Genomic DNA, 13,418 nt, shown 5'->3' with positions numbered 1-13,418 from the left:
ATGAATAAGCCCGGCAATTTTTTTTCCTAACACTATAAGCGAAATATTCTGATTTTAAAAATCCAAAAATTCATGACAGGAAATATATCACATAAGGAAAAATATTTAAATTTGCTAGTTGTCTCTTATAAAAGATAATCCTAAAGTTCACAAGCAATTCATAGGTCCTTTCCCACAGTGAAGGTTATCCGAAGAATACACCCGCGATCTAATCCCTTGATCCTTCGGTCAGTATCCCAGCATCAACGCACCGTGCAAATCCACCTACCAACCCATCACGCTAACCTAATTACTCAAAATACCTGTTTACACGTCACATTAAAAAATTCTAATTAATGTCTGATTGCATGAACGTTTTTGGTGAACCGGAACGGAGCATGTACCAATACATAAATCAAATTATAAAAGGTTTTATTTTTTTCATGCATTCGCACAAGCTGGGGGGGGTATACGGTGCATTTTGGCGTTTATTTTCGTGTTCCTGCATTTAGACAATACCTTCGACGAGCTAATAAACAGGCCTTAAGAACCGTAAATGGGGCAGTCACGTCCAGATGAGAGAAATAAAAAATTTAGGAAGATGAAAAAGTCATTTGCATACGCATCGACTAAAATCGCAATTCCGTGTTCTCTCACCAATGCGGTTATTGCAAACAGAAAAAATTTCATACCTAGCCCCAAAAATATAAGATGTAAATGCCTTCCTATATACGGATGAAATTTGAACAAATAATTGGGTCTACGGTCACCGATCGATTAAATGGATTGGACGGAGTGAGTACCAGACGAGGAGGTGACGTTTAGAGCTGGGCGAGGGGTAGGAATGTTAGTTTAGTGAGCGGGTAAGGTAATAGAATTTATCGATAGAATGTACGAAATTAACCTTTTCTGGGAATTGAAGAGGAAATTTCAATTTGGACAAGGGGGACTAGCAGCAAAATGCTGTCACCCTAACCTACCTTAACCAATATAATTCCATTAACAATCACCAGAAAAATTCAAATTCAAACTTCACAAGAACTTCTTTCCAAAAAAATTAGATGTGTTCCATTTATTTCGACCTCCATATTACGAAAATGAAACTCAAAACATCCTATCTCCCACAGTTTTTCATAAATCGCACATATTTAAAATTAAATATAATGCAATATATAAACACTATGATACGTCCAATAAACCTTTATAACAGGACTTCGGGCATCTTTAATACACATTTTTTTTGTAAAAGTTTTGGTGAAAAAATACTGAATAAACGTTAACGATTTCGTGAAAAATCGGGCAACCACGCCCCAAGCCTATTTCAGAGTGAAACTAGACAAATTAATAATTTATGGTTGTATTTTAGGTACACTTGTCTAAATAAATTTCTACGGGTAATCAAATCCCACAGGGCTATCGGTACCGGTGGAATGAATTTGAGCACTCCCTTCATTCGCAATCGAAGTAGGACAAACACGTGCGGAGGGGCCGCAAGGCTCCATTGCCACCAGAGGGGTCAACTGCGCCAGCATTTCCGTGAAGAGTAAACTCCGAAATCGACCGCGAATAAGTGAGCCTAATGCATCGCATTTGAAGAACAAGATCTTTCACAGATCGGCCTTCCATGCCAAGCCAATAAGGATTTCCACGAGGGGCCGAAAAAAAGCTACCTAAATAATGGTCAAATCTATGACAACTAATGCATTCAAAAATCACCCAACTCGTACCTATTATTTCCTGCATTTTCGCACAGTTTTACGGCTGGTGCCCCCGACGCCTCCCTTAATATGTAAGTGGCCAATAGCCACAAAACTGCTTTCGGGAGTACAATAAAAGGTCATTTTCTCGATAATTAAAAGAAAGAGAGCTGACATATTTGGCCTAAAGTATCAAAGAAAGACCAATGTTATACCCTACTGGAAAAAACGAGTAATTGCTAAAACCAAATTAAAATTATTTCCATTTTTAACGTTTTACGTTAAAAATTTCGAAATTTCAAGACAAAATAGCGAACCGACTTTGAAAAAAAAATCATATCTGTAATACCCACCCGGGTACGCAACTTTTGCCAAATATTACGATTCACTCCTAAAAAAAAGTGGCAAAACGAGGCACCCTAGTTGCCATGTATCGCACTAGCCGGTTAAATGAAATATACGTCATTTTTCAGGCTGGTGTCAATATTTATTGCTGTGTTTTAGTAAGAGGTGTTGAGATATTTCACTTTAGACTCTCGTACTGATGTGTGAATATTTAGAAATGGGTACGAAAATCAACAGACGAATAAGATTTGTCGCATTCAGTTGACACACTGCACAATTCATTAGCTTTATTCCAGTAACTCGCGTCACAGCATGGGTCTTGCGTTTGTAGTATCCCGTGGAGTAACCTAATTTAGCGTCCTCCTTAGGGGATGTGCTGCAAGTGGTCGTGGGAATGTAATTCCTGCCGCGGAGGCAAATACTGTATACGGTAACTTAATGGGGTCCCTCATTGACGCATCTGCATTGCCGGGAGAGTTGTTTTTTTTAATGTTCTTGAATGAACTCTCCACGTGCCGGCCGATCGTACGGCAAATGTTTTCGTTGCGTCACATCTTGACTGGACCGGCTCCACGCGCATGGAGAGAAGCGCTTACGAGAAATAATAAAAAAATACGAATTAATTGCTCTATAAAATCTAAATGGGTTCCAATTTCAACGTCTTCCACGTGCTCTTATCCTTCAGTCGTGCTTGTATGTTACGCTATCACGGTCATCACGTTTATTTTCTTTTAAGACTATACCTCTAAAGGAAATGGAGAAAGATATCCTTTTTGTAATTCGTGTTTTTTGCTGCTCTGCACGCCATAACGGTTCCTTCCGAATTTCTCAAGACCTTTTTAGTTCACAATATAACACAGGATTTTATAATTATTTAGGAGTAGTGAAGCCGCATAGGAAGATGCCCATTTTGACATTTAACAGCATCAAGGAAGTAAAGGCAATAAATTTCTAGGTCCGACTGAAACGATATAATATGAGAGATATTTTGTCGAACGAAAAAGTATTAGTTTCCGCCGAATAATTTTTGCAATGATGATTTGTATGTAATTCTAATGTATAATTTAGTCACTATAGATTAAAATGCACATAGTTCATACTTCGGAAGAAAAGAGGCACGATAAGAAAAATAAATTTTTAAGTTAAAAGAAATAATTCATAGAAGAAGAGTACAAAATAACAATGACTGAATAGCATTGAAAAATTAAAGTAGTCGAATTCTTGAGAGGGAAAATTAGCCATACGTAAACGGTAAATGAAAACACTGGAATTCGTGCTTCCTAAGCTTCAAAACTAAAAACAAATTCAAAGAGGGCTATAAAAATAGAAACGCAAGTGGCTCTTCATGATATAGGTTCTAATTTTATAGCCAAAGGTGGCTAATTTTCTTAAATCGAGACTTGAAGCTTGTACGTGGTGGAAAGGCTCCGTATCATAAATAAAAGACACTTAGTTACTTCCACAAAATATTTCTAAACATTTCTATTTTACGACCGATTTCGGCTGTTATGCCATTATCAAATACATAAAATACAGAATTTATACATAAATATAAATTTCACATTTTCTGTATTTGATAATGGTGTAACAGCCGAAACCGGTCATGAAATAGAATTTTTAATAAATATTTTGTGGAAGTAACAAAGTGTCTGTTATCGATAACATCTTTTCCGTCCTAACACCGTAAACTGTTCTGTGAATTCAATAGTTTGTCGAATCGAAAAATTACAATCAATATATAAATGTATGAAAAATAACTTACCAAGTTTTTAAGATAAAAAAAACGAATGAGATTAAAGAACGAACATGAGGTGTAAATAACCTATGCCTGAGAAAACAGCCAAAAACGAAAACAACACGTACGAGTAGTACAGCATTACACTGAATTAATCCATCTAAGGAGAAAGCTTGCGAAATGACGAGGAGCGGGTTGGTTGAAAATAAAAAAAGGAAAAAGGGCCGCTCTCAGGCCGAAAAGCCAACTCTCCAAGGCCACTTGGCCAAACAAAGGAAACGAAAGCGGAGGAGTTGCTGCAGCGGAACACGCTGGGCGCGGAGGGGAAGGAGGAAATACGCTGAGCGTGACATCGACCACCGCAGAGTCACAATCAATGCCGGACACCCCATTGTTTGATCTCGGCAACCAAAATTCACCAGTGACCAAGTTGGCAGATGACACACGGTAAAGGCCGTTTTACGAGGGGCACGGAATTGCTTAGGTTAGAACTGCATTAATTTCTAAAGGCCGTTTTACACGGGGCAGGGAATTGCGCAGGTTAGAGCTGCATTAATTTTTAAAATGGCGTGGAATTGCGCCAATGCATGAACGAAATTAGAAGAGGGGCTATTTTGCCGTCTCGCATCCACGCATTCTCGCACGTGTTCTAGCAATTCACCGCTTTACACGACGCAATTTTGATTGCGCCTTCGCACGTACGTCAGATTGCGCAATTCCGTGTACTGTGTAAAACGGCCTTAAAAAGGCGTGGATTGCGCGAATGCATGAACTAAATTAGAACAGGGGCTATTTCGCCATCTCACGCCCACGCATTCTCGCATGTGTTCTAGCAATTCACTGCTTTACACGACGCAATTTTGACTGCGCCTTCTTGCACACGTCAGATTGCGCAAGTACGTGCCCCGTGTAAAACGGCCTATAGTGCTATCCCAACCCTCACTAAGGAGATAGCGAATGACTGTAAAATTACGAATATAAAACAAGGTCAAAGATTTTATTAGGCATTTGGTCCAGGACGTAATGGAGTATCGTAGTCTATTAGTAGTCTAAGGCCCAGTTTCACCAACACGGATAATATTCTCTATTATCTCAGTTTTCAAAAACTCGGTTAAAATCATTATCTCAGAAATGTGAGGGCCGTGTTTCACCAACGACGTTTTATCCTAGTTTTCAAAAACCGAGATAATCAGAATAAATGATTTGGCTTGTACGTTTTTCATAACTCTGACGTGGGAAAAACAAATGACGGTAAGCAACCGTATGACATGGAATCAGCTTTAATAAGCCGGTAAGTGTACAATCAAGTACAGAGTGATAAAATGAACAGCAACAGTATTAATATAGACAATGAGAGTTCGAAAAGCTCAAATATTAAGTTTTCGTGTAAGGATTTATTAATTTGCCTTACGAAATACCACGCACGGGTAGTAAAAAATAAATAAAAAACAAATAGGGGAACCGCGTTTAGCAAGAGCAAGGAATGCGAGAATATTGCGGTAAAAAAACTTGTAAGCACCTTTGTTTAATGCATCGTTATTTAAAAATGAAAATTTTTAATTTACCGAGACTCCCACATTTAAACAAACACAGTTCTTGGTTATTTTGTGCTACAATAATTAATTACGTCTCACATTGGTAAAATTGCGATTTCGAAGATAACGATGCTGTTACATAGGTATTAATTCAGGAAGAGGACAGAGATAAAAGGTTTTTGTACATATATGTAAGAAAATTCAAAGAAAGGCTTATGACATTTATGAATACGAACATATTTTGGCAAGAATTGTCGGAAATATTGGCTCAAGGGGAGCATAGGCATGGGAAAGCTCAAGTTTAAAAGAAAGAAACGTGAAATTTCTTTGACAAGGGGAGATCACGTACCCCATTATGATGATAAAAAATTTTCCTCATGTCTATGCTTGCTACAATTAAAATTATTCATATACTTGTCGCCGTATGATCAAAACGAAGACGAAAAAAAAGCTATGCAAAAGTTGCCACGGCGAAGGATCGAACCCTGGTCCCCGGGGTGAGAGTCGACGACGATACCACTACACCAACTACCCAAGATATGTGATATTGCGCTATTTTAGCATTATAAACCATTATTGAATAAGGCTTGTTAAAAGTACCGCATGAAAATTAATTAATTACAGCCAAACAAAGGCCCATTCATTAGAATCACCACCAGTTTATAGATGTGTTCGCCATTCCGAATGCTATAAAATATACGGCATTGGAAACCTCCACTTCCCCTTGTTAGTAAAATTCGTCTTCTTCAATGAGAGCGAGAACTGCCTTTGCAGTTTCATATGCCATTTTGGGATGAGTAAATAAATGTACTTCACCATATATATTAAAATAATCTGCACGCTCATTTATCCATAATGAACGTGGTCTCCGAATAGAATGTCGATATTCTTCATCGCTGTCATTCGTATTTTCCGAGAGCTGATGAAGCTGCATGCGCGCCATGCCATCTGCCCTCAGATTAACTCGGATAATAAGCTTTGAACTGCGGAATATCGTCAGTAAAAGTATAAACCGAGATAACAGCCCAAAACCGAGTTAATGCATCTGGTGAAACACGATTGTTGTAATATCTCGGTTTTTGAGAATATTATCCGAGTTAATTCAATTATCCTCGTTGGTGAAACTGGCCCTAAAGCCTGAATCATTATTTCCTAGCTTTTCGAGGGACACCTCCAATGGTCGTAGATTTGGATAGGCATTGGGGCCACGACCCCCGAAATGAAGATCCGCAGTCTATTGGTCTAAAATCTGAATATTTTTTTCCTACCCTTTCGAGGGACAGCTCCCGCGATCCCTTCAATGATGGCGGAAAATTGACCGTTTAAGTTTCCGCGATAGCTCGAAGAATGCAAATCCCTTACTCCACCAATCGGCACGTCCCTTTTTCCGTCGCTGAAACCATCGCAGGTACAACGCACGGCCGCTAACAGCGATTGGAACGCCACGCTTAGCTTTTAACAGAATAACAGTTGTAAATACGGAAAGTGACGGAATAAGCGATGGAAAAAGAGAGGGTGGATATGACCGTGTGATTGAGAAAATGATGGGTTGAAAGATCACTCATTTGGTCCATGAAAATCCATCGCTGGAGCTATAATTCTGAGGGACGGAAAAAAATGACCGTATTATTCAGGCTTGCAAGTTTTTAAGATTAAAAAAAAAACGATAGAGATTAGAGAGCGAACATGAGGTGTTAACAACCCATGGCACGGAAAACAGCCAAAAACGAAAACAAAATATACGAGTATTATAGCATTACACTGGATTAATCTATCTAAGGAGAAAGCTTGCGAAATGACGAGGGAGGGGTTGGTAGAAAATAAAAAAGGAAAAGCCGCTCTCAGGCCGAAAAGCCAACTCTCCATATCATGATGACGCATGCGCGAGGGCATGGCCGCGATATGCTATGATGTCCCATTAATACGCTTTCATTTGCATTGAGTTGAAAACAAAATGTCATGTAGTATTCTCATTTAAAATGCAGGGTTATCATAAAAGAATGGTACGGTTTTGAACATGGTTTAAATACAAACATAATAACTTAGAGTTTATGATTTTTTTTATGTTTTGAATACCTCGTCTCCAGCAACTTTTTTCACATAATAAATAAAATTCAAAGTGCATACACATGTCCAAACGATACTCAACATTACTCGGTTAGTGACTGCGACTGCTTCATTAATCCTGTTCATTAAGTGGTTTAGATCGAGAAATTATTTGCCTAATAACAACGATTTCGATGAGCCCGAGCAAGAAAAAATCGCAAGATGTGAGATCTGGTATCTTCCCATGAATTACCGAAACCACATCATTTTCATATGATACCCTTGTAGGTAAAACTAACTGTACATTGATAGCTCCCTCTAAAAAATTATCAATCCCTCACCTTAAGTTATTGCTCATTCATAAGAGTGAGAGATACGGAAACACCCTGGAAGTCGAAATCATCTTACTAAATTTGAGGAATATTCCAGAAGCGTCCTGCAAGGATCGCGCCGCCGGAAAGGAAAAGTGATTGCCTCTCGTCACCGAAGTTACACTCCACTTTGGAACTAAACCAGTGTTTAGAGTTACTAATTGAAGTCCCTTCCGGGGCGAATGTAAGGGATAGGGAAGATCACGAAGGAAGGGTATACTTACGCCAGACAGAACAGCACGCAACTACGTGATAAGGAGTGAGGCAACTTAGCTCATTAAAGTCCAAGTTAATGACAAGCCATGTTTCCAATATTGATTCAATGATTGCTTTCAATAATTCAAGGTCGGGTGGATAGGCATTTCCCTTCAACAGATTTGCACTTTTTCTCCGAGATTCTTTAACAGTATTTTTTATAAATTAGTAAAATTGCATTTACCAGACTTTTTATTAGGATATTCAATTCATTTCTTTAAAAGCTCACCAATAAATCATCACATTGATTTCCATACGAGCCAACAAATGTACTAAGATTTTGTTTTAATGAAAATAAAAGATGACACCACATAGAATGTGAATATACTATCACATAGTGTCTTCTTTTTAAAGAACGTTTTTTACTTAACATTATCAACCAAAATACAGTAGAAAAAACTCTGAGAGGCATAAGATGCGGCAATTACCTTATAAATGTGCCTTAAGCAATCGTGTAACGTTGAATTAAAATATTTGGGAAACTTCCTTCCATGGTCTCACTCAAATTTCTAAAGTAAAAAAGTCGTTCTTACTGTAAAGCAGAATATATCTCCGCGAATTCGCGTTTGATTTGATACAAAGAGTTACAGCTCTCTTACCCAGAGAAGATTTGGAATCGATCCTTGGGGCATAGTTTTCAAATTAAATTCAGCAATATCCAAATACAATACCATAGCCTCGCTATTAAATGTAACCACATTTCACTCTATTAGGTACCACAATGATTTTACAAAAGAAAAAAAACATTGCCACTGTTAAGGCCACGACCTTTAAACAAAATAGGTCCACAGATTGAATGATAAAAAAATGTTAGCTCTTTAGTACCGAGAAAACCTGTTTGCATTCGTCCGAAGAAGATTACATTTCAACCGTGACTTCACTAAATGGGGCTTTCCCAAATTTTTCGGTCAATTACCTCGTTCAAAACGGCCTTGATGCCCTGTAATAGTGGCGCCCACATATTTTAATCGTCACAACAAAGCAACAGTACTGAACTTAAGTCAAGAATATTCCAACATGTACAAAGAAGACTGTAAATAAACTTTTCCATTAGGCGAATAAATTGACATTTGTCATTAATTCATAAGAACGAGCCAATGCTAAACAAGACACATAAGCACGCCAATCTAACCTCTGTGCAATGAAACTGTTCAAAAACGGATATTCTCCATCATAGTTGATAAAACGTATTATATAACGAACCGTGTTTTTTACGAATTCAATATTTGAGACATAATTTCAAGACCACAAACCTTAAAAAAAAACAGTGAAGTTTCATATTAATTTTTCACTAATGACAAAGAAAACGATGTAAATTTTAAATCATCAGCACATGAACCCGATTGGGAATTCGCTTTGAAATTTAACCCTATTTATTTTCACGATAATAATGGTGGCCTTGACGAATTTCCTGAAGCAGCAACGGAACAAGTATTTCATTAACCTATAAAAAAATCTATGGAATTTACACTCAATGAAAAGTTTGAGTCTTCCCTTTCTAATCACTCTGTTTCAAGAAAAAAATAAATAATTTTGTCTAATATAGCACTTTTTAATGTGTAAAACGTTTCTGTTTTGATCAAAAAATTCTGTCAAATTTTAATGTAGAAGTCTTAAGAAACACAATGGGGAAAGGAAGTATTTTGTACACCTTGAGCAGAAAACGGTAACATTATAAGAGACGACAATCTGATGAAAACAACCGACAAAAGAAAGGTATGGGAGAAGAACGACAAAGATAGGCCTTGGATTTGATATAAGCAACAGGTAATAGCAGAGGTGAAATAGAAGAATAGATCAAATTTTTAAAAAATTAGATGAGATGCGAAATGAGCGGACAGCTACGTCAAACCAATCTTTGGATTGCTGATTGCACGAGATGATGATGAAAATTAATCAATTTTAAATGATGATGAAAATTATAAAAAACTAACAAACAAAAATGAAAGCCCACAGTATGGATCCACCAAACCGTCTAATAAATTACACAGACGTCACGACTTTTTTAATTAGGCAATTCATTCCCTAGTCCGTTTTGTCCGAGGAATTCTATACGGCCTAGCCTAGGTTTTCCATGGAACGGACCATCAGAAATTTACAAACACTCATGTCCTTTAAGATGATACCAACTTAGGCGGGACCCGAACATGCGGCCCCGGGATCAAAAGACGAAGACTTATCCCGCGACCACCACGGCAAACTTCCGTCGAGTCCACATCCAAAAAGTGGCAAAACCACAATAAGAGGTGAGATATTGCCACGGTGGTGGCGGTGCAATCCTCGCCTACCAAAACCGAAGGTCGTGGATTCGAGGACCCGCCTGGGTAGATTCTTGGGTCCCGCCCCTATTAACGGCATGGATGTTCCTGTACGTTCCATTGTTAAATGTTAAGAAATCCTCGATGTAACGGCTAAAGAGCGATGTTTTCGGCGGTGTGGCAATAAACAAATAAATAAATGAAATGGCAACATGCGATGAACAAATGTACCGACATACCCATTAAAAAATCATAGTAGACAGGCCCTTGCGCGCAATCCAGCCGTGGGAAGAGAAGGGGGTAGGCGGACACGCTGGAATAAGGTCAGCAGAACCCCACTCCTGCCTCGCCGTCACCCCTCCATGCAGAGTCCTCCAGTTCGACCCCCACTCGCGCACTCCACGTGGAGAACCGGAGAGAGGGGGTAAACTCGACCTGTCCACGTGGCTGGCCCAGAAGCGGGGAGTCGGAAGAGAGGGGGTTTGAATGAAATGAGCACATTACAGGGAGGGATGGTGTTTCATCCCCCTGCACAATAAAATCCAGAACAATGCGGTTCGCTGCTCACACGGTCACAAGACGTTGTCACCAGAACTAGGAGAGGAGATTGGTTATCAGTGGTAAATGATATTGGGTGGAGGAAGGCTTGTTCCATGCTCCATTCAGCCCATCGAGACTCGATAACTAAAAAAATTACTACTCTTTTCTTTATAATGTAATAACGAGCGATGTTGAACGACATTCTTGTTGATTCGCTACCAAATAGTTGATTTTCAACGGTTGCCATTGATAATCGATTATAAATTATGGTAATCTACTTTATATTACCATGAAGTGCCGATGTTGCTCCATAGTCATAATTCGATAGCGGTTGATTTCCCACGGGCATTGATAACAATCGAGTGGCCATCGAAATTCAAATTTCCACGAAGTTCGAATAGCCATCAATAGTCATTTAATCATCAGAAATCGAATAACCAAAAACTACTGGCTGACCATTACAATTCGGGAAACCAAGTCAATCTTAAAGACCATCGGTAATGATCGTTTGATATTCTTTAATTAGTATACCATTGACAATCACCTGTCCATGTTGATTAACGAAAAACGCATTAAATTTATCAAATGCCTTCAGACGACATCGAAAGTCACCATCAAAACATCGACGTTAATTCCGACATATCGAACCATGGAACAAGCCTAGGTGTAAACTAGGTGAGGGGAGAAAGGGAGGTTGATGAGTTCCAAAACAAAATCCTTGACATATTTCGGTCCCTCGGCGATAATGGACAAGGAGGATAACTTCTTGCTGACCGATCCGAGAGCGAGACTGGTGCCACAAAACACATCCTCAGCGATGGGCAGATTATTCGCGATCAAAAACGTCCCAACCCCTCTCTTCACTGCGGTTTCCTCCCTTCTCTTCAACCGGGGCACATCCCTCTCTCTCTCTCCCGCCTGCCTCGTGCGGACCTCGCGGGTGAAGTGGCCCGCTGCCAAAACGTGTGCGACCACGGCGATACCCCCTTCTGCCCCGGCCTTCCCCCACTCCCTTCCCGGGAGCACAACCGCCGTCTCCTCCGATCCAACCAACTGTTCCCCACCACACATAAACTCTTCCCCTCCCATTCCCTCAACCACTCATCCTTCCCAATTCCCATGGTTCCTTACACGCTCTATCCGAAACCTCCATTCCTATCAACTAGACTTTCAAACAACGTGCTATTCAGGAGACTTGAGGGAGTACTTGAGTTGAGAAACAACTGCGCATTTAATTAATAACTCCTCACTATCTGCTTTCATTCTACACGTGTTAACATAGAGGAAATGGTGCGGGAGGCGTGGGATGAGTTAGAGAAGGGGGAATTGATAAAGGAACGTAGTAGGAGATCAGGGGCGGAGTCAAAATCAAATTTGGGGGGTGGGGTCATGACCTGGGTCCGAGGAGTATGAAATAACCCCCTGGAGAGAGGGGCCTTCCGTGTTAAGTTTTTAAAATACCCATTTATTACGCATTTTGAAGCCAAAATTTTCGTTTTAATTCTTTAAAACAGATGAAATTAAACATTTGTAGACACTTAAGGATACAAAAGCTATTAAGCTTATAAAAATCAAAAATGCTTGATAACATTTGGCGGAGGGGTCATGAGCCCTGTGACAACCCCCCTGTATCCGCCAATATAAGAGATCACCACAGAGAGTAGGAGAGCACTACGTAGCACGGTATATGGCGCTACGAATTATTGTTAATTCCCACATTTCGAAAAAGAATCCACACCTTATACGCTCCATACCAAACCTACATTCCAATCACTCCACTTAAACAACGAGCAATTCAGAAGACTTGAAGGAGTCCTAAAGTCGAGAAAAAACTGTACATCTAATCAACAACTGTCCATTATCTCTTTTTATTTTAAACGTGTATGCAGAGGAAATGGTGCGAGAAGCATGTGATGAGTTAGAGGAGTGTAATTAACCCCATTATTTTATCTAATGATAAAAGTTTGGGAAAATTGGAAAAGATAAAAATGCGAAAAATTCCAAAGCTATCGACTTTCCTTGTGCAGCATGGACCTAGAAATACGATTCCTATAACAAATCCAAGACAAGCATATCAGTCTCAGCGTACGGTGTAAGGACGCGCTCTTGTTCCAATTAATTTACACATGTATTTTTATAGCAGAGTATGCATTTCTACAGTATTTTTATTTGTTATCTGTTCAGTTTAGGGGAGGTGTTCACTAATGCAAGTGCATTTTAAAAGTTAGTTTTACAAATACAGGAAGAGGGTTGATGTTTAAATCAGTGAGGTTCGCGGATGATCAATAATAATTAGCCAGTCACCGAAAGGTTTACACATATTAAGTCAACGTTGCGAGGAAAAGGCTTCTCTCCGGGATTTGAACGCGAGGCCCTTCGGTCACGAATCAAGCACTTCATTATTTAACGACTTCGCCTCTCTTTCGTCCTAGCCAAGATAATCAACTGGCTTTTTCTTGACTCGATTCGACTGCCGATCAGGCACAGTAATCGCCAAGCCATCCTATTAAATGCAGAATGTCAATTTTATAGTTTAATATCACCATTATCCGACTAAAACTACAAGTTCAAACTATGCTCCGCATTCTTATCAAACATTCACTGTAACTTTGCATTGTGAATATCAAAGACATTAAAAATACCACCTAGAAATGGCG

The 13,418-nt window shown here is 39.3% G+C and overlaps 1 protein-coding gene across 2 annotated transcripts in view; it reads right to left on the bottom strand.

Annotated features, from left to right (window-relative positions):
- Positions 1-13,418, bottom strand: part of LOC124168477 (DNA-directed RNA polymerases I, II, and III subunit RPABC3) — a 595,544-nt gene that overhangs the window by 553,971 nt on the left and 28,155 nt on the right. Inside the window, exon 1 of one of the 2 annotated variants that reach the window (XM_046546754.1) lies at positions 10,461-10,484. The exons of the other annotated variant lie outside the window; for it this stretch is intronic. Within the exon in view, the coding sequence (XP_046402710.1) occupies positions 10,461-10,464 (4 nt within the window). The 5' untranslated portion in view covers positions 10,465-10,484. Of the gene's footprint in view, positions 1-10,460; positions 10,485-13,418 lie in introns of those variants that run through there. 2 annotated transcript variants of the gene reach the window in all.

Source organism: Ischnura elegans, chromosome 11, assembly GCF_921293095.1.
Source record: "Ischnura elegans chromosome 11, ioIscEleg1.1, whole genome shotgun sequence".
Lineage (NCBI taxonomy): Eukaryota > Metazoa > Arthropoda > Insecta > Odonata > Coenagrionidae > Ischnura > Ischnura elegans.
This window is presented reverse-complemented; position numbering and strand designations above follow the sequence as displayed.